Source organism: Ursus americanus, chromosome 5, assembly GCF_024610735.1.
Source record: "Ursus americanus isolate L20-20 chromosome 5, mUrsAme1.1.p, whole genome shotgun sequence".
In the NCBI taxonomy this organism is placed as follows: Eukaryota; Metazoa; Chordata; class Mammalia; order Carnivora; family Ursidae; genus Ursus; species Ursus americanus.
In genome coordinates, this window is record NC_142131.1 from 13,536,854 (window position 1) to 13,560,786 (window position 23,933).

At 42.2% G+C, this 23,933-nt stretch overlaps 1 protein-coding gene across 10 annotated transcripts in view; it reads right to left on the reverse strand.

Annotated features, from left to right (window-relative positions):
- CAST (calpastatin) overlaps positions 1–23,933 on the reverse strand; it is a 106,467-nt gene that overhangs the window by 50,880 nt on the left and 31,654 nt on the right. For 8 of the 10 annotated variants that reach the window (XM_045808359.2, XM_045808357.2, XM_045808363.2 and 5 more), the window contains exon 3: positions 22,803–22,874. In XM_045808359.2, the coding sequence (XP_045664315.1) occupies positions 22,803–22,874 (72 nt within the window). Of the gene's footprint in view, positions 1–18,144; positions 18,308–22,802; positions 22,875–23,933 lie in introns of those variants that run through there. The other 2 variants (XM_045808365.2, XM_045808366.2) reach the window with 2 other exon arrangements.

The following is a 23,933-nucleotide window of genomic DNA, read 5'->3' on the forward strand; positions in this document are numbered from 1 at the left end:
ACTACTATCCTAGTACATCACCCTGGTTAATAATAAATCAATCACCACCTTTGGGAATTCCAACCTAGGCTCATTTAAACCTCTTTAATATTTGAGTCTGTTAGGTTTTAGAGCTTAGGGATTCCATCTGGTGTAAGTTGCCTTCTTAAGTAACCTGCTGTCAGTAGACAGCTGCTGCCCTGCCAATAATACCCAGAACCTCTCTGACGTCTGGCCCCGAGCCATTTCAGAGGCTAAGTCCCAGGACAGCATGAGCCCATCCCGGCTGGTCCCCCAGCTCCCCCACCCCAACACACTACCACTCAAGGTGATTGTATGAACCTACTGTAACTCATGGCCCAGGAACAAAATCAACTTCCCCACAGACCTACTTAACGTAGAACGTGCTGGTGCTATGAGTCAATTACTACAATTTACAGATCAAAAGCCCAAAGTTTTAGTATATTGATTTTTCTTCCTTTTTTTTAAGATTTTATTTATTTGAGAGACAGAGAGAGACAGAGATAGTGACAGAGACAGTGAGAGACAGCACGAGCGGGAGAAGCAGGCTCCCGCTGAGCAGGGAACCTGATGTGGGGTTCGATCCCAGGACCCTGGGATCATGACCTGAGCCAAAGGCAGACACCCACCCGACTGAGCCACCCAGGCACTCCAGTGTATTGATTTTTCAAACAAACCATATGAACTTTACTCCTGAGCACTCCTAGGCACCAATAGGGCACCCCCTCACTCCGAAATATACCAAACCTGGTCACTGCAGCAGGCATGGCGCTGTCTCTCTCACATTCTCTTTGGGATAAAGAGGGAGAAGATGTACCAAGGTAGATTTTCCCATCAAATTAATAGACAAATACATGAATATTCATTTTTCCTTAAGATTTTTTTTAATTTGTGAGAATTAACGTACCCATTTGCCACAGCCCATTCCTTCAATGATTTCCTTCAGTTATATAAAATCAAAGACCAAACACTCTACATAAAAGTGGTTTTTAGGGGTGCCTGGGTGGCTCAGTTGGTTATGTGTCTGCTTTTGGTTTGGGCTCAGGTCATGATCTCAGGGTCATGATCTCATGGGTAGTGAGATCAGACCCCCACCAGGCTCAGGCTCAGCAGGGAGTCTGCTTGAAATTCTCTCCCTCTGCTCCTCCCCCCTCTCTAAAATAAATAAATCTTTTTTAAAAAGTGCATTTTAAAAAGTGCAAATCTTTAGGTAAACATTCTTTCTAAACCTCTATGTTTATTAAAACATTCCTGAAATCATACAGCCTTGGAGTTTTCAATCTGCCTTACTACTTTATTAAGCAACAGCTGGATGTAATCCTCAAATCCTATAGACTTCCAAAGCCCCCCCCCCCCACCTGAGAACAGTAAAATCTACATGGATAGCCATGAATAAGCATGGAGAGGTAATCATGGGAATTTAGCTGAAGGCCTTGGCCACACCTGTTCTCAGCACAGATCCCTCCATGGAAGTTCTATCGTATCACAAAGCCACTAAATACTTTGAAACTTAAATAGGAAAGCTACTTCATGGGATCTGAAAACAAGGAAAATAATCCCACCCTATTGTGAACCCATTCAATTGCCCGAGAACCGTGGTGTGTTCTATTTTATTTATAAAGACAATGAACTTTTAATATTTGCTATCTCTGGGGGGGGGGGTTGAATACATTTTCATTTTAAATCTTCTGTACTATTTGAATATCTAATCATGGGTGTGAATAACTGATAGTTAGAATTTTTTGAAGAGTTTATCCACAAAGCTTTGAACTGAAGAACTTCAAAGATAAACCTCTGATAGGTTTTTAAACAGTTGGAGAAAGCACCATCTCATAGAGGTTAAGTGCCCTGTCAAATTTTCCACAGTTCACTGGCTCCACAAGTATTTACTTATCCAGCACATAGTTTGTGCCAGTTACTACGTCAGGTGACAGGAACACAGTGGTGAAATTGCTAGACGTGTTCCTGTCATTGCAGAACTTTCAGCCTCATGAGAGAGGCCATTAATAGAATAGCCACTGCAATAATTACTTGTGGTAAGCGCTATAAAGGAAAAATCACAGACTCCCATGCAAACAGAGACCTGGCAACCAGAGTTAGTTCATGACACAGTTGGGACAGGTGATGCTGAGGACGTGACGTGGAGAGTCAAGGATGAGGGGGCATCACCCAGGCAAAGGCTGGGGGCGGGGGGTGGGGAGTGCTCTGACCCGAACGTGCCGGGGCTGGGACCTAGGCCACCTGACTTCTACCTCAATGACTCTCTGCTGCAGGACCTACCACCCAGGCAGTCCGGTTAACGTCAAGGGGCAGACAATTTCAAAGCACAGCCATCAGAGCTCATAATACCAAACTGTCTCCGTGGGATTAGTGTGTCCATCGGAGTGAAGTGTGATAACAATACTCCCTCTCAAATGACCCGCGCAAATCTCTTCACATCTAGAGTATTATTAGTCATTTATAAACTTAAATTAAAACATGTATCAGGGTAACAAAGAACAGAGAAAAAGTACATTATAATCATACTCCACCCACGCATTCGACAACTGCTATTTTAAAAGCAATGAGCTGGCCGCTGAGCATACACGGTGAAGAAGACACCAGCTCTGCCTTGAAAGAGTTCGGAGTCCGGAAAGATAAACCAGCAGCAGGTTTATGTTACAAATGAAGTGCTCTAACAGAGGTTGGAAAAGAATCCTATGCGACAAATGTTTGAGTTCTAAGCTTCAGGACCACCTCAAATAATCTTGCTGTATTGTCAAGTTGCATTAAAATAAACCAATGCTGATGAGAGAGTAACTGCAACCTAGAAAAAAAGATTTAATCCTGTACTTAATCAATATGACATTATTTAACAAAATCTCTTCAGATCTGTTTACTTGCTACAGTCAGAAATTTGGAAATTTACTGCAGTAAACACTTACAGATAGGAAGGGAAGATGGTATGCTTTTAAGACCCTTGGAAAATAGAAGCTGCTTTCCTTCAGATGCCCATCAGCTGATGAATGGATAAAGAAGAGTGGTATACATACACAATGGAATATTACTCAGCCATCAAAAGAATGAAATCTTGCCATTTGCAACGATGTGGATGAAACTAGAGGTATTACGCTAAGTGAAATACGTCAGAGAAAGACAAATACCACATGATTTCACTCATATGCAGAATTTAAGAAAGAAAATGGATGACTACAAGGGGTAAACCATAAAACCAGAAAACATACCATAAAACAGACGCTTACCTACAGAGAACAAACTGAGGGTTGCTAGAGAGGAGGTGGGGGCGTGAGTTAAATAGGTGATGGGTTTTAAGGAGGGCACTTGTGATGAGCCCGACCTATTACGTTAGTGATGAATCACTACGTTTTACTCCTGAAACCAAAAGTACACTACATGTTAACTAATCGGAATTTAAATAAAAACTTTCACCAACCAAACAAAAAAAGAAACCGCTTCCCTTTTTCACATTTTTTGCAAACGGCTCCCGAAGTCCAGCCTTTTAGCCCTCTTACCCATTTCGGACAGATTAGTCTTCCTGCCTGGCACGCTCACCCACATCTAAATTAGAACCAGTGGGGACGCCTGCTGCCCACTGCATCACACAGAAATCCTTTCTCTTGCCTTTAAAGACCGCCCGCCCCCGCTCTAATCCCTCCCCATCTCCCAATGCAGAACAGCAGCTCCAAGCAGCCAGCCACCCCTTTCTCAGAGCACACCTTACTCGTCGCTCCCTTGCTATTTTATTCACACATGTGTTACTGGTTTGCTTTTCTTCACAGAATACCCAAACCCTGCATACCCTTCCTTTCAGGTGTATCTCGCTAGCTCCCAGCCCTCGCATTAACTTCCAGCATTACAACCACCGCGAGCTGTCCCGATGGGCATCTTCTGTGTCCACTTCCAGCACTTTCTACAGTCAGGTATCCGTGTCACTGCCTCAGGAATTGCTCCTCCACTAGAGGGCGTCCCTTTAGAAGAGCCACCTGTTGGGTCCACTCATCGGCTGACCCCATTCTTACCCATGGCAGGTTTCTGTCCATGGCTTTTCCTTGATTCTGCACGCTGTCTAGTAAGGACCAACCTCAAGCATCGTGTGGAGCTGGATGTGACTGCAGACGGTTGTGAGCTCACGCACAGCCGCTGTTGAATGGGCTGGACTGGGCAAATTAAGGGATCCCTTAGGAGGGTCTGGGTCCTAGAGGGTTTGCTCATCCATTCCACTGCCATTAAATCCGGCTGATGAAAAAAAAATCACTTCCTCAGCTCCTTAGTTCTCGGTCTACCACAAAAACAGAGTCCCCTCCCTTGCTTGGGGGTGCCAGAAGACTTTCAGTTCTTGGCAGGTGCTGTCAGGTGGCTTGACAGAGTCCTCCTTACCTTCCCTCACGTCATTCGACCTCACCTTGCTCTCTTCCCAGCCCTGGCTGGCGTGGTACACACAGCGGGCCAGCAGATGAGTCAACGGGTGCTCCTGAGCCCAACCCATCTTCCTGTCCCCACCCCTCCCAGGCAGCATCCCCAGGTCCTCCCACCGCAGCACGAATCACCCTTCCCACATCCGGCTGCCTCTGCTGTGGAGCCTTACTAGAACACCTGCCACACGTACGCACATGCCTCTTCCACCTGCTGACCCACCCACAGTTCCATTTTGAATCCCTGACCGTCGTTCTGCCTCATGGCTGCTATGCCAGAGCAACTCCGACCTCTCTCCCCCGCTCTCTGAACCCGTTTCCTTCTGGAAGCCTCTTCTGATTGCTCCATTCTTCCCTGTGTTTCAACCTCAGTCACTAGCCCTCCGCCTTCTTACACTGTTGCTCCCTCAGAAAGCTGATTTCTCCCAGGACTTTACCATTCATTATGTGAACAATCCTCTATACCTTTCCGGGAGCCCTACTTTATCACCAGACCACATTATTTTGCCTAAAAGGAGGATATCGAGAAAGACAGATGCAGGTTTCACTCCCTGCTCCAGCGCTTCCTGATCCACATTAACCTCCCGCAGCCTCCATTCCCGCAGCTGTAAAATGGGAGTAAAACCACCTGCCTCTGGAGTTGCCGTAAGAGCCACATGACACAACGGAGGGAAGTCATCTGGCCCTGAATCACCTGGGTTCGGGTCCAGGGCTGCTTCCAGTCCTCATCACCATTCCGTCCTTGTCATTTCTATTGCCACCCACACTCCTATTCTAATCACGTACCTCCCACACCCGGATTACATCAAGGCCGTCTAATAGTTTCCATGCCTTGTTCTCCCCCACCCCCCCGACCTACCCCATTCTCTAGCTTCCATTTCTTTCTACGGCTGCCTACTTTATCTGAAAAAGTGTGTAGCATATTCTCACTGTGATGAAAGAGTAAGCTCCCAAGTTTCACACTGTGTCCTAGATAAAGTCCAACATCTTCTGCCCGAACTTTAGACTCTTCACTACTCGGCCTAACCTACTTACTCCACTCTATCTCTCACTACGACCCATACCACGTCTTCCCTCCAGCTAGGATGGTGTCCTTCCTGTTTCACAGGCAACTCATCAGGCAGCATGACTCACTGGTTAAGAGTGTGAGGGGGGCTCTGGGCTCAAGAACGTCTGGTGGAATTTCAGCTGACGGTGAATTCATGTGCAACCTCAAATAAGTTACTGCACCTCAGCGTCCTCACCTATGAAATGGGAACAGTAATAATTCTCACCCCATATGGCTTAAGAATAAGTCAGTTAATGTACATGAACTAGTAATAACATTGTTTGGCAAATGGTAAGCAAGGGGCAAACGCTAGTTATTATTACCACCACCATGGCCATCATGCTCCATTCCTTCCCTGGGCCTCTCACCTTGCTCTTCCTACTGCCTACGAAGGCTTTTCCCTGCTCAGGCCCCACCCATCCCTACCCTTGAGGATTTAGCTCAAGATACAACACCTGAATCTGCTTTAGCTCATGTTACTTTCTCAACCCCTAAACATGTTTGTACTTCTCACCTGGACACTTCCTCACCTGCTGTGTTGAGGGTTCCTACGCTCATTTCTAAGTACATGTCACTTGTTATCAGTGAAGCTATAAAACGATCATGAGACAGGGGTCATTTCTGCTCCCCACAATGTCTACTACAGTGCTAAGTACATAGTAGCAGAGAGGAGCTAAAAAAAAAAAAAAAAATCACTGTTGAGAGGTGCCTGGCCAGCTCAGTCAGAAGAGCTTGCAACTCTTGATCTCGGGTCCTGGGTTCAAGCTTACATATTGGGTGTAGTGATTACTGAAATAAATCATTATTGATTCCAACCTTTGTTTCCATTTTCCAATCATCAATTAAAGTTTCATTTTAACAAAGATATAGGTTTTGTTTCTAAAGACTAACTTGTTTTAGGAAGAGAGTGACCTTGACCAGGAGCAGCGGGAGGGGCAGAAGGAAAGAATCTCAAGCCAACTCCCTGCTGAGCCCAACACAAGACTCAATCTCAGAACCCTGAGATCATGACCTAAGCTAAAATCAAGAGCGGGACTCAACCAACTAGGCTGCCCTGGAGGCCCAAAAATATCGTTTAATACCTCTCTTTTTTAAGCTAGAATTGGGAACATAATTAATACATTAGAATACTTAAGTTTCAATCTTCTGGCTTCTCAGTGGCCCTGACTCCACCAGCAAGCCCATTAAACCTGTTAAGCATCTAGTTTCCCATAAGGGAATACCATGCACCCTACAGCATTATTATGAGGGTCAAGTTAGATACCAAATATTAGGGCAATTTGGGCAAAACACAAAATAAATATTAAACATTTTCTAAATAAATGATTTTTAACTTTTAAAACTAGTGCTGCTAGATGCACATAAGAAAACCAAATCATCTGTTACTGAATAGATAAGATTATTTTTAATAACAATCTCAAATAATGAAAGAAAGAAAATGATGGATTTTTTATAAAGAAGTTCTTTCGTCACGAACTTATAAGACAGACCTGAACCTGAACTCCACAAGGTCAGGGGCCATGCCTGTCTCAGTTGCTGCACATCCCCAGAGCCTGGCAACAGCAGTTGCCTAACAAGTATTTGTTAAATAAATTATGAATTTGTGCATGAATAAACACAAGAGTATTATCTGATGGCTCAAAACCAATCTTACATAAGTTTTACTCCATCATCAGAAATTTTATTCAAAGCACAAGCCAGAAAACTGGTTAGAAAAACATAATTCAAATATCTAGTCATTTCCATCACTACTATCTTCCAAAGGGAGTTGTACACCTTTAAAAAACACATATATACACACAAAAACAGCCCTAAGCCACTTCCTCTACAACACCTGAAACAAACAATGGGCAGAAGAGGGGCTTTCTGAGGAAAGCACGGACATTCCTCAGAAACACCATTTATGGACCCAGGTTTACATTTTTCTTTCTGTAATGACCCGATTATTCACTTCAGGATGAATATTCAGAGGTTTAAGTCTGTCCATTGTTCGCCATGCTGTCACACCATGACATACATTCTTCCGATGCCTTTAATTATTTAGCGTAATAATGATGTTCTTAAGGAGGCCTCCAATACAGTCACCTAACAAAGAACGTGTTTAATTGTGACACAAAACATGATTCCAATGAAACATAAACAATGAATCATCTAGGAATGAAGTGGAGCCATCTCTCTGGGGGGAGAACACACAGATCTACTTTGTTCCAGAAGACCTACTTAAGGCACCCACTTACACCCCAGTGTGTACATAATACGAGATAAGGTTGATTGTGATAGGATCTTAAGTACAGCGTGATGTTACAAGACATGAGAAGAGGGAGAAAACTTCTGAGACGTGTGTTTGGAAGATGGTTAGGAAAGGCTTCACAGGAGAGAATAAAACTATTATCTACACAATCTCCCATGTGCCGGAAACGGTGACAGTGACAGGTGCTTTGCATATCTGATTTCAGTGTATCTTCAAAAAATCCTAGGAGGTAACCATTATTGTCTGCATTGTATAAATGAGGAAACTTAGGCTCAGAGAAGTTAAGTAACTTATCTAAGATTTCACAGTTAAGAAGGGCTTGGATTTGAGCACAGACAGGACAGTGATGGCCATGAACTTTGCTGTAACAAGTGGACTCCTCTTTCTCCAAAAATTAAAATACTTGGATTTAAAAAAAAAAACGAGATAGAGGCTGAGACGGGACAGTCATTCCAGGTGAGCAAAACAGCTTGAGCAAGCCTTAGAGGTGGGAAGAGATACTCGGTCCTGACTGCAGTAGGCGAAATGAAGTCGAGTACTGCAAAATGAGGCAATCTGAACACTACCTGGGGGAAACGGGGACTCCGTCTCAACTGTACATTCACGAAATATATTAAAAGGGACACTGAGACTTAAGATAAAAATAGAAGTCTCAGCTCTTCTTGCTCTGGGAAGTGGAGAGCACATGAAGTTTTGGCCTCTGATGCAACATGTGGGCAAATCTCAAAATAAACATCCAAACGTTGCCTGGCAACCACGACAATAGCCAAGTCTCATCTGTGAGCTAAATCCACGCCAGAGATTACAGAAGTTTTGGCCACACCCTGTGAGTAACTGATTATAAGCTCTGACACTGGGCCACCCCAAGTGCTCAAAAAAAAAACAAACAAAAAAAATCCACAAAAGGCATGAAGTTGAACTTCGGGTATAAGGCAACTTTCACTGCTTTGCACACTCTGGTTTTCCAGGGTTGTTTCTTTCCTGAAATGGTAATTATTTTGTGGGCAAAGGAAAGGACAAGCCACAGAGCCCTGTTCAGTCATTCTAAAGAGTAGAAAGGCAGCTTTTTTTCTGAAGTTGTGTTCATGCTTCTAGGGATCCTGGGCATGAAATCATTCCAACTGTGTCTGACTTTGCCCAAGATAAAGCAGAGAGGTTAGACCGGAAAAAGACAGCCTATTTTCTTCTTCTTATCCCTACCCTAGAAAAGGTTTATCTGCCCAGAATTTTCATGACTGTGAGTCAAGCAATTTCAGCATAATAGAAGATACATAATGAACAGTGAGGAAGACTGACTGCTCTTGACGAGCTGTGTGACCTTGAGTCTTAACCTCCCTGGAACCCGGTTTCCTCATCGGTAAGCTGTCAGGCTTGAGAATTCTATAGCTCAGCAACTCTGATATTCTATGCTACAATGATGTGGAGCTTATTACATAATGCACCCAATGAGAGATGGTCAAATGGGAAAGAGGGGAGTTTAGCCTCTGGAGTTCCACACACCTAGAGTCTAATTCCAGCTGTGTAACTTCAGCAAGCTGCCCAACTTCTCCAAATGTGAGTTTTCAATTTGTTAAATGTGTATAAAAACAGTGAGGATGAAATGAGGGTATGTTTACAAAGTGCTTGGCTCAGTGCCAGCACATGGTAAATCAATTCAAATCAGTGATTTTCGAAAATTTTATTAGTATCAACAGCCTCAAAAGTTTCTCCTTCTTCAGTCTCACCATGGTAGAGCAGTTCTGTGGTGACCCCTGCTTTGAGAAGTTACGTACTGTTATTTACCTTTCATAAGGAAAAAAGGGTACTATTATTTTACATAATGGAATTTTCTTTGGATTTGATCTATGTTCTAGATCTACATTCTAGATAAAATGGGAACAGGAATCTTGGTAGCAGGAGCACAGATTTTTACAAATCCTAAAAGATTATGCACTCGTTAATGTATATATGGTTACTGATGGCATGATTATTATTAAAAAAATATTCTAAGCTCTGCTGAACAACTGTCTCAGAGCCTTTCAGCTTGGCTTCCATTGGGTTTTCAAACTCATTCCTTCCTGTAGACCTAATGGTGAGAGAACTTGAGAACTTTTATAAATCTTTGTGTTATAAAATCAACTTCCAACCTCAATCTCTACAAGGACAGACTCTAACAGGAAACAAGAGGGAGCTTATGAAGAACTAATCATGTGGGAACTGAGATGGGCCTGTCACACAACATCTAGCTTCCCACTGAAGCACGTTCTTAATAAGAAGCCTTAAATAATAAGAATAACAAAGTTGCCTTGTCCAAGCTGATGGTCAAATAATCAAAATGGAAATGTAACATGAAATCAAATGTCATTCCAGAAACCACATAAGCAAAACAAATTCACACATGTCTGCTGATACCAAGTTTAAGGTTTTCAAATACTAAAGAGGGAGTGGTGTTTAGTGGTGAGTGAGAATGGCTCTGTGGGCAGACACTCGAGTTCGAATTCCAGCTCTGCTACCAGCTGTGTGAACTTGAGCAAATGCCTTAACTGCTCTGTGCCTCAGTTTCCTCGTCTATAAAACAGGAATAATAATAACAGTACCTTTCACTGCATTTTATCCCACTTTCCCCTAGGGAAAAAAATTCAGTGAAATAGAAGAATGGATTTTTTAAAGTAAGCTTCTTTTGAAACTGATGTAAATTGATCATTTGAATTGATGAACATTGCTGCTTATCTAAGTAAAAAGTTCTGTATTTCCTGAATGGCGAGGGACTTCTCAGGGATGTACTATTTAATCTGCAATTTAAAAATTACATATTCAAAAATAGCTAAGTTATCCCTTCTCTGCTGCCTACTTAAACACCTAAAAAAAAACTCTGTCAACAAAACTATCATTTGCTAATTCCAGTGCACAACATTCTGTTTCACACAAGCAGGAAACCTCATCCATCAGAGAATTTCAACCGTATTAAGATACTGAGTATAACAAAAGGGAACATAATATTGATTTCTAGTGTTTTTGAATTTAGATACATATTCATCTCTCAGTTAAACTACCTAGATATAAACTACTGAGTGGAAGATATTATAAGACTAGCCTACTGAAAAGAACATTAGAATCAAATAAAACCCTGCTATCTGTGTGACCCAGGGTAAATTATTTAATCTCCCTGAGCCTTAGTCTTCTCATTTATAAACCTGTCCTCGTACCCTCTTACCTAGTGGCAAAATATGCAAGCAACTCTTTAAAATTTTTTAAAGTTAATTTTTTTTTTAGTAATGTCTATTCCCAATGTGGGGCTCAAACTCATGACCCCAAATCAAGAGTAGTGTGGTCTTCTGACTGAGACAGCCTGGTGCCCCACAAAATTTATCCTCTCAAGAGGATGAAATGAAGCCTTCTGTAAATCACTTAGCACACTAGTTGTCTGATAAATTAATAAATGGTTGGTTTCTTTCTCTTTCCATTTATTTTTAAATATCTAGATCCTGGAGAGCTTCTCCAAATGACATACATACTATTGGACCTAACCCCTCCCCCAGAGCATTCTAGAATTATTTTCAGATTATCAGCACTACCTAGAATGTTCTTTGTTAAGCTTTTATTTTTTTCCTATTGATTGTCTCTCCATTTTGAATAGCAAATGAACCTTCAGTTCACTGGTCTGTAGGAGAATGTGGAGAAGTACATACACAGAGAAGATGTGGTTTATCACTAGTTCAATTGGAAATCAATTGGGGTATTGTGCAAAGATTTTAATTGCAAATATTTGCAAACATCACTGTTTATCACTTTCAGTCTCTGGAAATATTTGAAGAGGTATAAGAATATGACTATCAGAAGGACTAGAGAAGGAAACAATTCTAATGTGTGAGGCTAGAAATCCTGTCTCACCACAAGAACATTATTTGAGAATAATTCAGCACCAATCACTGCAATAATTAAGCAAGGGAAAGCCTCAAACTCAACAGCCAAAAGAAGTTAACCCTTCCTTTTGGATCTCTGAATATTCAGCAAGGGGATACATTGTTTCTTAGTGATACAGATACTTTATGGCAAAAATCCCATACAATAATTACTTGATTGATTTAAAATTCAAATGTACAGTAAGATATCATATGGATGATCATTTAGTTTTGTAACACTGCTAGGGAAAAACAATCACTAATTTGTACCGTTGAAACTTTATGCAAAATATATAGGTATTTGCAATAATTTAAACATTCTGTACTAAAACTGTGCGTAAGGCAACGTAACTGGCCAAGCTTTAACACCTTAGCTCAGTGATTCCTGGACCAGGAAAAGTCACTCACAGACAGTATGGGGGGAGGAGGGAGATAATGAACACTCGAGAAGCCTGTGAAAGGTAACAGTGGGAGGAAGAGAGAAAAAGGGTGTAGACTGAAAAGGTGTAAGCCTCTCAGGTGATTCTGAAACTCCTTGATATTGAGAGAATCACTGCTTTAGACAGTTTAAAACAAGATGGCTTTACAGTGGTCAGTGAAATACCAACATTTTCTACCACCTATAATCCACTGGCACTTCTTTCCTGGGGACAAACTTAGTCTCTTCATACTTTCATTGGGTTAAAAGGAAGGAGCCAGACTACACAAGATATTAGGATTCAAAAAATTATTTTGCAAAAATACTTTCCAGCCAGCTTTTAGAGGAAGATTTTTGGTGCTGATATTCCCAGCCGAGGTTAATGAAGAGCCTAGATGTTCCCTAAAAAGACAGCCCTGCAATACCTCAAGAATACCTGTCCTCTCCAGTCTGTGTGTTCTAAAACCCAGGGACACTCGATACTTGTGATTACACCTCCCTCACGCTTCTTACACGATAAGGCAAGAGTACACAGTAGACATCACCAACCTCAATATTGCTATCATTTTAGAGGCAGGTATTTTGGACGAAGAGAGAAACCCCTAATGCTACACACATCCAGTTTGCAGCTTGGCTGTAAGTGTATATATATATTTTTTGTTACATATATTTATATATATATATATATATATATACTTATATGTGTACGTTAAAAGGATACAATTTTCAAATGACTACTTGAGTTTTCAGAAAATAAATATTTGTCTATCTTTGTAGACTGGGGCCTAAAATTCAAATGCAATTATTTGCTAGGTGATGTGAATGAGTCTGTCAGGTCAGTATGAAGAGAAGGTAATGTGCTTTGTGACAAAGTAGAACATACATTCCCCATCTAAAGACTTTCAAACATTAAAACACATTGTGCATGTCTAAAAATATAAGTCTGAATTCTGATGGAAGAAGCCCTTTCTATCCCAAGTACAAAGAAATAAATACTGGATTAAATTGTGACATAAAAAATTAAAGACAGAGGGGCGCCTGGGTAGCGCAGTCGTTAAGCGTCTGCCTTCAGCTCAGGGCGTGATCCCGGTGTTCTGGGATCGAGTCCCACATCGGGCTCCTCTGCTGGGAGCCTGCTTCTCCCTCTCCCACTCCCCTGCAGTGTTCCCTCTCTCGCTGGCTGTCTCTCTGTCACATAAATAAATAAAATCTTTAAAAAAAAATTAAAGACAGAGATAAGTAAAGAGATGGTGAATAGAAAAGAGAAGAATCCTGGAAGATAAAAATTTTGGCTACCCGATTCAATTTCCTGCTGTAGACCAAGCCCCCTGATGCATCTCTGTAAATAAAATATTATGAAAAGATGCACGTGTCAAAGCACGCAAGGTACCGTTCCATATCTTAGCGTGAGAATATTTATATTCCAGGATTCTGACAGTGACTAGCTATAGTAATGGAGTTATAGCAAAATATTTTATTTGCCATGCTGGATATAAACACAATTTTCTATTTTCACGATAAGGAGGAAATATAAAAAGCACATGTAACTGAAAAATGTACAAATAATTCTACTCCCCGCTGTCCCCACTGCTTTCTCTGGCTACCCTCTTAGTACAGGCAATAAAGAAACACTACGTCATAGACTGAGCTCCCGGTTACTACGGAGGAACAGGGATCTCTGCCCCCTCCACTAACAGCTCCAAGCAGAGCAACTCCAGAGGCTCTGAGGTCTGCTCTAGGTCTTCATACTTCTATCACTTGTGCAGGGGACCTCAACCCATCGCAGAATCCAGAGAGTTTACAGAATCCAAAGGGTATCCTTGCATACTAAGCCGGCCACAATCTCTTACGGCAATTTTGAGTGAAACAGGATTGGTCTAGGCCCTTGCTTGTGGGTCATGAACACTAATCAGTCAGTTAATGAGGAAGCCTCAGTATGATTCAGAAGTCTGATCTCCTGTGGATAGCTAGAAGTTTTAGTAAATTCACTGAGATTTTACTGCACTGCTAAGGTCTGCCTCTGGCCTCTGGCCTATAGGAATGCTCTGTATAAACCAACTTCCTTCTTAGAATGGTGGTTTAGAATGGTGGTTATCAAACTTGACAGGTGTACAAATTTATCCAGGGATTTCATTAACCATAGATTCCTTGTTGATTCTGATTGGGTAAATCTGAGGGGGAGCCTGGGAAACCTCCATTTTTAAATAAGTATCCCAGGTGAATTTGATGCAAATACTCTCCAGATGGCACATTATGAAACACGGTCTTAGAGAATTCCAAGGGGGTGTAGCACATCCTAGGACAAGGATTGGGTGAGCCCTAGGGCCTGGAATTACCCTCCTGGCCTGCATTCTGAAGACCAATAACCTTCTCTTTAGAGGGCTTTAACAAATCTCTTCAATTAAGGAGGCTTTGCTTAGATGACAGTTACAGTCTTCGTTCCTTAGGAATCCATCAACAACATATCTCTAAGGTATCACTACTTCTTAGGTGGAACTATTTACTTTTCCCCAAATGTGAGCTACCTAATTGGTCGGTCCAGTTTAAATAAAAAAAACCCACAGTCTATGCTCTCCTGTTTACATATTTATCTTTGTATCTGCTTTTTCATTATGCTTCACAATGCTCTCAAACCACATGAATCTGGAATGTATGTCTTAGCACCAATATGTGTCTAACTTTATAAGAGGAACATATTTAATCCTATAGTTTTTCTGATATATTGAATTAATAATCTGCATACTAGGAAAGTACAATGGTTGTCACAAACAATCCCACTTCATGTTTTCTATGTGAATAGCTTTTAAATTAAAAATGTTAGGGGCGCCTGGGTGGCTCAGTCAGTTGAGCATCTGCCTTCGGCTTGGGTCATGATTCTAAGGTCCTGGGACTGAGCCCCTTATCCCAGTGGCAGGCCACCTGCTCAGCAGGGAGCCTGCTTCTCCCTCTCATCTGCTCCTCCACCCCACCCCCATGCTCACTCTCTAAGTGCATAAATAAAATCCTTTAAAAAAAAGATGTTAGCTACCCAACGTTTCTTAACAGGGTACTAACTGTTTGGGCTGAGAATTCTTTTTTTTTGAGATTTTATTTATTTACTTGAGAGGGAGCAAGAGTCAGAGTGAGAGAGCACAGAGGGAGAGGGAGAAGCAGACTCCCCGCTGAGGTGGGAGCCCAACCTGGGGCTCGATCCCAGGACCCTGAGATCGCTACCTGAGCCAAAGGCAGATGTCTAACCAACTTAGCCACCCAGGCATCCCTGGGTGGACAATCCTTTTTTTTTTTTTTTTTAAGATTTTATTTATTTATTCGACAGAGATAGAGACAGCCAGCGAGAGAGGGAACACAAGCAGGGGGAGTGGGAGAGGAAGAAGCAGGCTCCTAGCGGAGGAGCCTGATGTGGGGCTCCATCCCAGAACGCCGGGATCACGCCCTGAGCAGAAGGCAGCCGCTTAACCGCTGTGCCACCCAGGCGCCCCTGGGTGGACAATTCTTAAGTGAGCAGGACTGTCTTGCTCCCAGTGCTAGAGCATCACCAAAAGCACACTCACATATTTTAAAATACCCTTTAATTGGGTGCTACCTCCCCTGGTTAAGAACAAGTAAGCTGGGACGTTATGGGATCGAGCCCCACATCAGGCTCCTCCGCTAGGAGCCTGCTTCTTCCTCTCCCACTCTCCCGGCTTGTGTTCCCTCTCTCGCTGGCTATCTCTGTCGAATAAATAAATAAAATCTTTAAAAAAAAAAAAAAGAACAAGTAAGCTAAGCTATCTTTATGGAAAGCCATAATTGCTCAGACCCATTATTTCCAATTTTTTTTTAAGATTTTATTTATTTGTCAGAGAGAGAGAGTATAGGCAGGGGGAGCAGCAGGCAGGGGGAGCAGCAGGCAGAGGGAGAAGCAGGCTCCCTGCTGAGCAGGGAGCGCGATGCGGGACTCGATTCCATAATCCTGGGATCATAACCTGAGCTGAACGCAAATGCTTTAACTGACTGAGCCACCCAGACGTCCCCATTATTTCCAATTTCTAAGGGTACTTTACAACCTCTTTTAAGACATGCTGACTTCTGAGCAAGTCCATACACTTGGACATCAGAGATTTGGGCGGGGGCTGTGCATAATCCTACCGTTAGCAAGGTGATGTTGTTGCCCTGGTGCTCTCCTGCCTACACTATGCAGTAATAATAAATTACTAGAAAGTAACCATAATACATTTCAGAACAAGAAGAGATCAGCATAATCTGTATGAGAATAGAGTGGTGATAGTTACTGCTACATTTAGTGAAAACTACTGTGTTCTAGACATTAGCTGAGTACTTCACATAATGTGATAATAATGCAGCCATGAGGTTAATACTCTTATTATACCCATTTTACAGATGAAGAAAGTAAGAACTTGACCTCTTAACTACCACTCTGTATTGTTTCTCTGGACATATTTAACAGCTCTCTATAAAATATCTTCCAAAAAATGAGCTTCAGGACATGAAAAGTTATCACATAGTTAAAGTCTCATTTGGTTACATAGTCTCATTTAGCTATGTCACTTCTGTTCTTAGAACGCCAGCTTCTTGCTATATTGTGTGAAGATAGGATCCATATATTTGTATCCCCATAGCATCTACCATGGTTACTTCTGCATAGTAAGTGCTCAATAAATATTTCTTGAATTTAATAATAAAATTGGTTTTGTCAAATGAAAACACATCAATAGGAATCCTTCTTCTTCAAGCAATTCTGAAAACAATCAAGGAACTAAATTCACCACTAATACTATATAACCAACTCTTCTCATGCACTAGGAATCTGTTCTAAAATCATGTGAACTGAGCCACAGCTAACATTTATACTTGAATGTGTTGCTTCATAAACACTGTTGCGCAGTCTGCAAAGCTCACTTTTTGCTAATAGATACCAAGGGTCTTAGCTGTGCAAACAGGGATTCCCACTCCACCCTGATTGCTATTGGCCCCTTACCCTTTCTCCATTAGTCAGCAGATGCAGCCTTTCCAACTTCAGCATGATTTTGCTAAATGTCACTACTTTAATACTATACTGTCTTCTGGAACCCAGACATCACTCCCTTCCCACCACATTCCCAGCAACAAATATCCTTTTAAATACTGAAAAATCAGTGTGCAAAAGTTGAAGTCCGTGCCCACAAACAAAACATCAGGAAGAGACACTCGGTACTTAAACACCACAAAATAGTTTCCCCCTTTGAACAGCAGATGCCACTCCTTACTGACCTCTGCAATGCAGAGGTTTTCACTGGACAAAACACATCATACAGCAGAAAATTTCCAGAGTGGCTGATTGACCATTCTTGTTCCTCTGATGTATAGGTGGGTTCCTAGAAGACTAATCAGAGAACCAAAGGTCTGGCCCCTTAAGGAAGTTTCCTGAACTCTGCCTTATTTTCTCAAGCTGTAAAATAGGAATAACGAATTTGCCTCTTGCCTGTTCCTGAGGAACACGGGGACCCTAACAGTCCAGAAGAGATTGTTAAATCTCTATGAAAACACCTTGCATTCTTGAAACACAGATACAAAGTACCTCTCAGGGATGTTATCTGACCACAGTCTCAGGTTGTGTTCAAGGAAACAGAACCAAAACATGTTACAACATATGCCACACCACACCCACTATGTATCAGGTACATGGAAAGGTTATACAGAGTGAGCTCATTCTCTAAAACGGAGGTCCGTACAGTAGTGAGGGCAGGGCTGGGGGGGCGGGGCGGGAATCCTAACCATAAAAAAACCAAACCAAACAGACATAGCTGCTGCTTTTCTTCTTTGCTTTTTTTTTCCAGGTCACACAAATCCCTGGTTTTGTAACCCAACCGCGCGCGTCCGGTCACCAGACACGTTCCCCACTGGAAAGCCAGCCACAGTGTTACCGTCAGGGAGGGAGAGGTGGACAAGTAACACAACTGAACTCAGAGCCTAATTGGAAAGAAATACGCCTTCGGGGTCAAGAGACAAGTAAGAACTCCGGTCCAAGCCGGGGGGAGCCAGACGCAGGCAGCGAGTCTGGGCCGCGCAGGGCCTGGCGCGAGGGGGGCGGCTCGGGCCGCTCGCCTGGGAAGCGGACGCGGTCTCGGAGGAGAGCGGCCGAAATCAGTACTCACTCTGCGTCCGACTCCCGGGCCCAGAGACTTCAGCTGGGTGTGCAGGCTGTTTGCATTCCTGGCTGGGCTCGGCCCCCGCGGTTTCTGTTTAGAGCCTCAGCCCGCAGTGAGCCACGGGGCGGGGCGGTCCCGGGACGCGACGCACGCTGCTCCCCGCCCCCGTCCCCCGGAGGCGCCGCCCCGGAGCTCCCGGCGGGTCTGCGCAGCCGGGCGTCCGCTCCTGCCCACTCGTCTGGGGCAGGCGTCCGGGAAGCTGGCTAACTCAGGAACGTCGCCTGGGATGCGGGCCACGCGCCGCGCGCGCCGTGCCTGCTGGTGGCAGAGGTCCCCCGCGCCCGCGCTGTCACCCTGTGACTCCGCGGGAATAAGGGAGCCAAGAGGGGCGCTCTTGCAAATATACGCCTCCAAATATCTCTTTTTAAACTATAGAACGAATCAATAATGACCATCACCAGCGATTCGCAAATACATTTCAAATAGTATAATGGATATTATAAAGAGCAGTTTAATAGAGTCAAAATTCTACTAAAGTACACCACATAATATATTATTGTGATTAAAAATATCAAAATAATCAGAAAAATGGATTTTAAGCCAATGAATAAAATAAGAATTCATAGGTCCATACTGCTATAAATGAACGAATGAATGAATGAATGAAAAGGAAATGCTTTTTGTTCTAGAAGAATGGCAACTAAAACAGAATGAATGATGGTGTTCACAGAACAGAGTTAAGAAATTTTAAAAGAAATATGGAAAGCCAACTTTTCTCAAAGCCACAAATCAGTCACAGTAAAGATTCTGGATGGAGCTTGGGGTGTGTCCGGAGGAGGAGGTGGTGGTCAGTGGGGAACAGAGACCTCAGGCCCAGCTAGTGACAGCTGAGCAATGACTCAGTGCTGTATCTTAAGCAAAACTATCCTTGGGATCATGAGTCTGAGGTGCTAGTTTATTTTTCAGCACATTAAAATATATACATAATTACTAAAATAAAAACACTTGCCTACTCAACACAGAGTCATCCCCCAAACCACATGTGCTATTGTGGGGTGAGGCTGACACTGAATGCCAGAACACACATAGTTTATCCAGCCTCTCACTGATCTTATGGTTGAGAAAACTGGCACCTGAGAGGAGAGATATTTATACCAACACAGGAGGAAAATCACAAAAGAATTTTCTGATGGGTGCTTATTCCTTCGCAAATCTTCTCCCCTGTAGCTGGGAGAAAAGTTGTGTCCTCTTCTGTTTTAAAGGCCTAATATTGCTGAACAACATATCATGATTCATTTGCCTTCCTGTTCAGTGAGGCAGTTCTCCTGTTTTCCTTTCTGTAGGAGGCATCTGCCAGTTGGCAGCTGGCCACACATTTGAAAACCCTCACTACATATTGATAAATTTCCCGCCTAATCAATACGCGCCTTCCCAAAGTAGAATCCAGAGCACTCACAATCCCAGATTCCCTTGTAACAGGGTTGAGGCATGTGACCTATGAGGGTCGACCTGTGAGACTGGAAGTGAGCAATGTGAAGAGACCACGGCCCATCAAGAAATCTGTGTCTGATAAGGTGTATTAGTCTTCAAGATTGGCAGTGGCAGTTTCTGGCATCCGGTCCTCAATGTGTTAGGTGCTCAAGCTGTGGTGGCAGCAGCAGACGCTCCCATGGTGTGGCTGGGCCTTGTTCTTAGCTGTGAAACTTTAGATTCCTGCTGCTGGAGCCTTCTGGATCTTTCCACGAGCTACCCCTGCCATCCTTAAGAAATTCTACTTGGGTTTGAAACAGACTGGATTCCAGTTGGAACTAGCAGCTTTAACTTTAAATGTATCTTCTTAATAGCTTCTGCAGCCACATTCCCAATGCAAGTTCCACCTTGGTTTCCTCACCTGAACAGGAGGTGGTTATAATACCTATTGCCTGAGAACTCGGCCAGCCATATAATCACAGGACTGATTATGGCTCACAACTCTTTTCATACTGGCTTTAATAAAAGCATGAATCATTTCGGCAGCCTCATTAGTCCTCATTATTAATTTATCAAAAATCAAATATTAAGCACTAAACATCTTACAATAATTATTTTGAGGTAGAAGGACCTATGGTTGCTTAAGCGCTTTGGGTCTTCCAAGCCCAGAACTGCAAGACAGAAGTAATATTATTCATGCGCATAATTACCCATTGCTTACGAATGCTCATAAAACAGTCCGGCAATACAGGGTGACCATTCTGTATCACACATCTATTATGCGTTACTTCAAATTAAATATTTAACCTTTCAGACAGACCGTAAAGTTTTCTTTATAATGGTAAAATTATCATTTATTTTACCTTTTAAGTTCAGCGTGTCAAGAATCAAGAAAACCAAGACTAAATCTCACTGCCAATTATTTCTACTATTTTGTCATGTCATGTGTCAGGGTAATATGATGTTGCCTACATGTGTTATAATAATTAATTGTATAATACAAGGCTTCAAGTGATCACAAATGTTATTACCCCCAGCTTTTCTAATTGATGCATGGGAATGACTCTTTCTTTAAAGTGATGATGATGTTGGAGCAGCTGGATGGCTCAGTTGGTTAAGTGTCCAACTCTTGATTTAGGCTCAGGTCATGATCTCAGGGTCCTAAGATTGAGCCTTGAGTCAGGCTCTGCACTCAGTTACGCTTGAGATTTCCTCTCTCTCCTCTTCTGCTCCTCCCCCCTCTCGTGCTTGCTCTGTCTCTCTCTCTAAAATATATAAATAAATCTTTACAGTGATGATGCTGCTGAGTTAAAGCCCTTTCAATCAGGCATCAAAAGAGGAAATCAGCAAGTATAATATATACATACATACACATATTTTTTTTCTTCCAATACTCTATAAATGTTAAAGATATGAGAAAGAAAGGAGGGAAGAACAAAGCCCTGGGGAAACTAATGTTTAGGAAACTGATGAAGCAAAGCAAGTTGGGAATCTATAGTGAGAAACTGCAACAGGAGAGAGAATAATGTAGGTAGCAGGAAGATGACCATGTTTTAGAAGCTAAGGAAAGAATGTCAAGTTTGACATTAAATAAACACTAAATATGTGGCTAAAATGTCTCTACCTCCCACTACGTCTCCCCCCTTCAGCTTCCTGAGACAGCAGGGTTTGGGGGAGATGCCAACATTCTTTATAACCTCAGAATGATTGGATGATAACTTTGTGTGTTAAAAAAAAAAAAAAAGACAGAAAAGGGATTACTTCTTGTGGCTAACCTCAAGAGAAAACTGGGTGTGATTTTCTACAATGTACTAACCACCACCCTGCCCAAGAGTTTAGATAATTCCAAAATCTGGAAATCACCTGCAGGTGATCCACTAAATCTCATAGGGCTGGGGTTTTCTAATGAGCCTCCTCATTTTTAGAGGCATAAGTTAAGCATAAGTTAAATAAAAGTACTTTAAGACAGGACATACTTGAAAAAACTTTTTTAGTTCCAGACAGTCAAACAACAGAGTATGAGGCTAACGAGAGTAGTCATAGCAGAGACACATTTTCCCAGCACCTACTAAATGCCAGGCTCAGGGCTAAGAGTTTTATACATTTTATTTTTATTTTATTTAAGCCTCTCGGCAGATCTGTCAAGAGTAGTCCTATCCCCATTTTACAGATGAGGAAACTGAGGTTCAGTGGGGCTAAGTAAGCTTGCTAGTAATAAGTGGCAGAGAGGCCAGTCGGGTTTGGCTGTGCAGAAGACCTCTTACCCATGCTGAGCACTGATGTTGTAGTGTCCCCAAATCTGTTCAACTCTGGCCAGCTCCTTCTCATTTCTCAGCTGGACTTTGGTTTGGGCACCATTTAGGGGCCTGCAGAGCAGCTGGGCGTCCAAGAAGTGCTAAAATATGAACTCTTAACCAAGTAAGGAACCTACCTGAGAAAGTCCGCAGACCTCCATAGGAAAGCCACCAGTTTTAAAGGAAAAATGCTTACTTAAAATAGTTGTATAGACAGTCCTGACGTAAGTTAAGGTTTTTGATGATCTCAGACATAACACTGGAAGACCGCAAGTTGAAATGGGCTGAACATAACTATTTTTAAATGTTGAAAACCACTAGCTAAAATTGTAGTCTTTTGTTTTTGAAATATCTTGTTTCAGCGATTTTTATAAGTTGCAAAGCTCTGAAGTGCTGTGTTACCAAAGAACGCTCAGTTAGAGCTTCTAGAAGTCCAGCACCATCAAGGACCCTGTATGAACAGGAAACCTGGGTTCAAACCCCACCTCCCTCCTACTGGCTTTGTGATCTTGTCAAGGCTGCTTAATCTCCCTGACCCCTGGTTTCCTCAGGTATAAAGGAATAATAATTATAACATTGTGAGGAGATTACATAAGATAATTACACTGAGCATTTAGCAGAGAGCCTGGTGGGGCTAATGTGCATGAAGAGAATCTGAATTATTTTCTGACGAGATGAGAGCACTGCATTTCTACTCACAGCATGTGTCAAAGTCCTATATTATTTATAGATATTATGATAATATTTATAGGACACTTATATGCCAAGGAGAATTAAAGCACAAATGGTTTTACTAGGTTTTAAATCATTATTATTATTATTAAGATATTACATTCCTCCCCCCCCCAAGCATAGAAATGATACTTTGTTCAAAACTTATTGACCTAAGGAATGACTGACCTTGGTGGCCGGCGCTGTTCCACCAGCATGGGTTCTGGAAGGTTGACTGCTCTCAAGGCTTGTTGCTTTTTTCTTAAAAAAAAAAAAAGAAATTAGTTTCAATGGGGGAAACCGTCCTAACAGTGTAGACAAGGCAAATTTTCATATCATTACAGATATCTTCTCAAGCAAACTTCAGACTAATATACTAGTAAGCCACACAAAAATAAATGTGTTTTCAAATTTTTCATCTCTTTGCCTGAAGACCATATAAGCATTGAAAAGGAAGAGGAAGTTGAATAAATTCCAATTGCTCAATAGTCAGTGATTCTGGAGAACTGCAAAAATCCTCACATGGGCAGCTGCCATTTCCTCCAAGGAGCACTTCCAGAAACATCATCACTTGCTGTGGTGCGGGTGCTTTCCCTCTTACCGTGCTGGAGAAAGTGTGTGTTAGTACAGTCTCTGTGGTGGGTGATTTAGCAGTAAGTATCAAAGCAATTCTACTTCTAAAAATTTATCTTAGGGAAATAAGAAGAGAGAGCAAAAGCCTTTTTTTCTTCAAAGATATTCATCATAGTATTACCACATCAAAAAGCTAAACAAAATATAGGTAATAATAATGAATGTTTACTGACTACTTACCACATGCCAGGCAATGATTCTATTAGAATAATATAATGAGGGGCACCTGGGTGGCTCAGTCGGTTAAGCACCTGCCTTTGACTCAGGTCATGATCCCAGGGTCCTGGGATCAAGCCCCACATCAGGCTCCCTACTCAGTGGGTAGCCTGCTTCTCTCTCTTCCCCTGCTCGTGCTCTCTCTCTCGCTATCTCTGTCTCAAGTAAAAATAAATAAAATCTTTTAAAAAATAAACAAAATTTCTAAAAAAAATACAATGATACAATATAATAAAACAGTAATGATGCTTTAGTAAGAGTATCTATTTAGAGCATTACTGTAAGCACTCTAAGTGTTTTAAAAAAGTAAGATGTGTCATAACTCAATCTTTGTAGAAATCGATACATTGCTGGTACTATTGTTATCCTCATTTTATGGGTGAGGAGGCAGGAATGGGATGAGTACATAACTCGGACATCGTCACGCTGGTAAAAAAATAGGATGTCTGCTTCACTCCCTCTTCTCTTCCC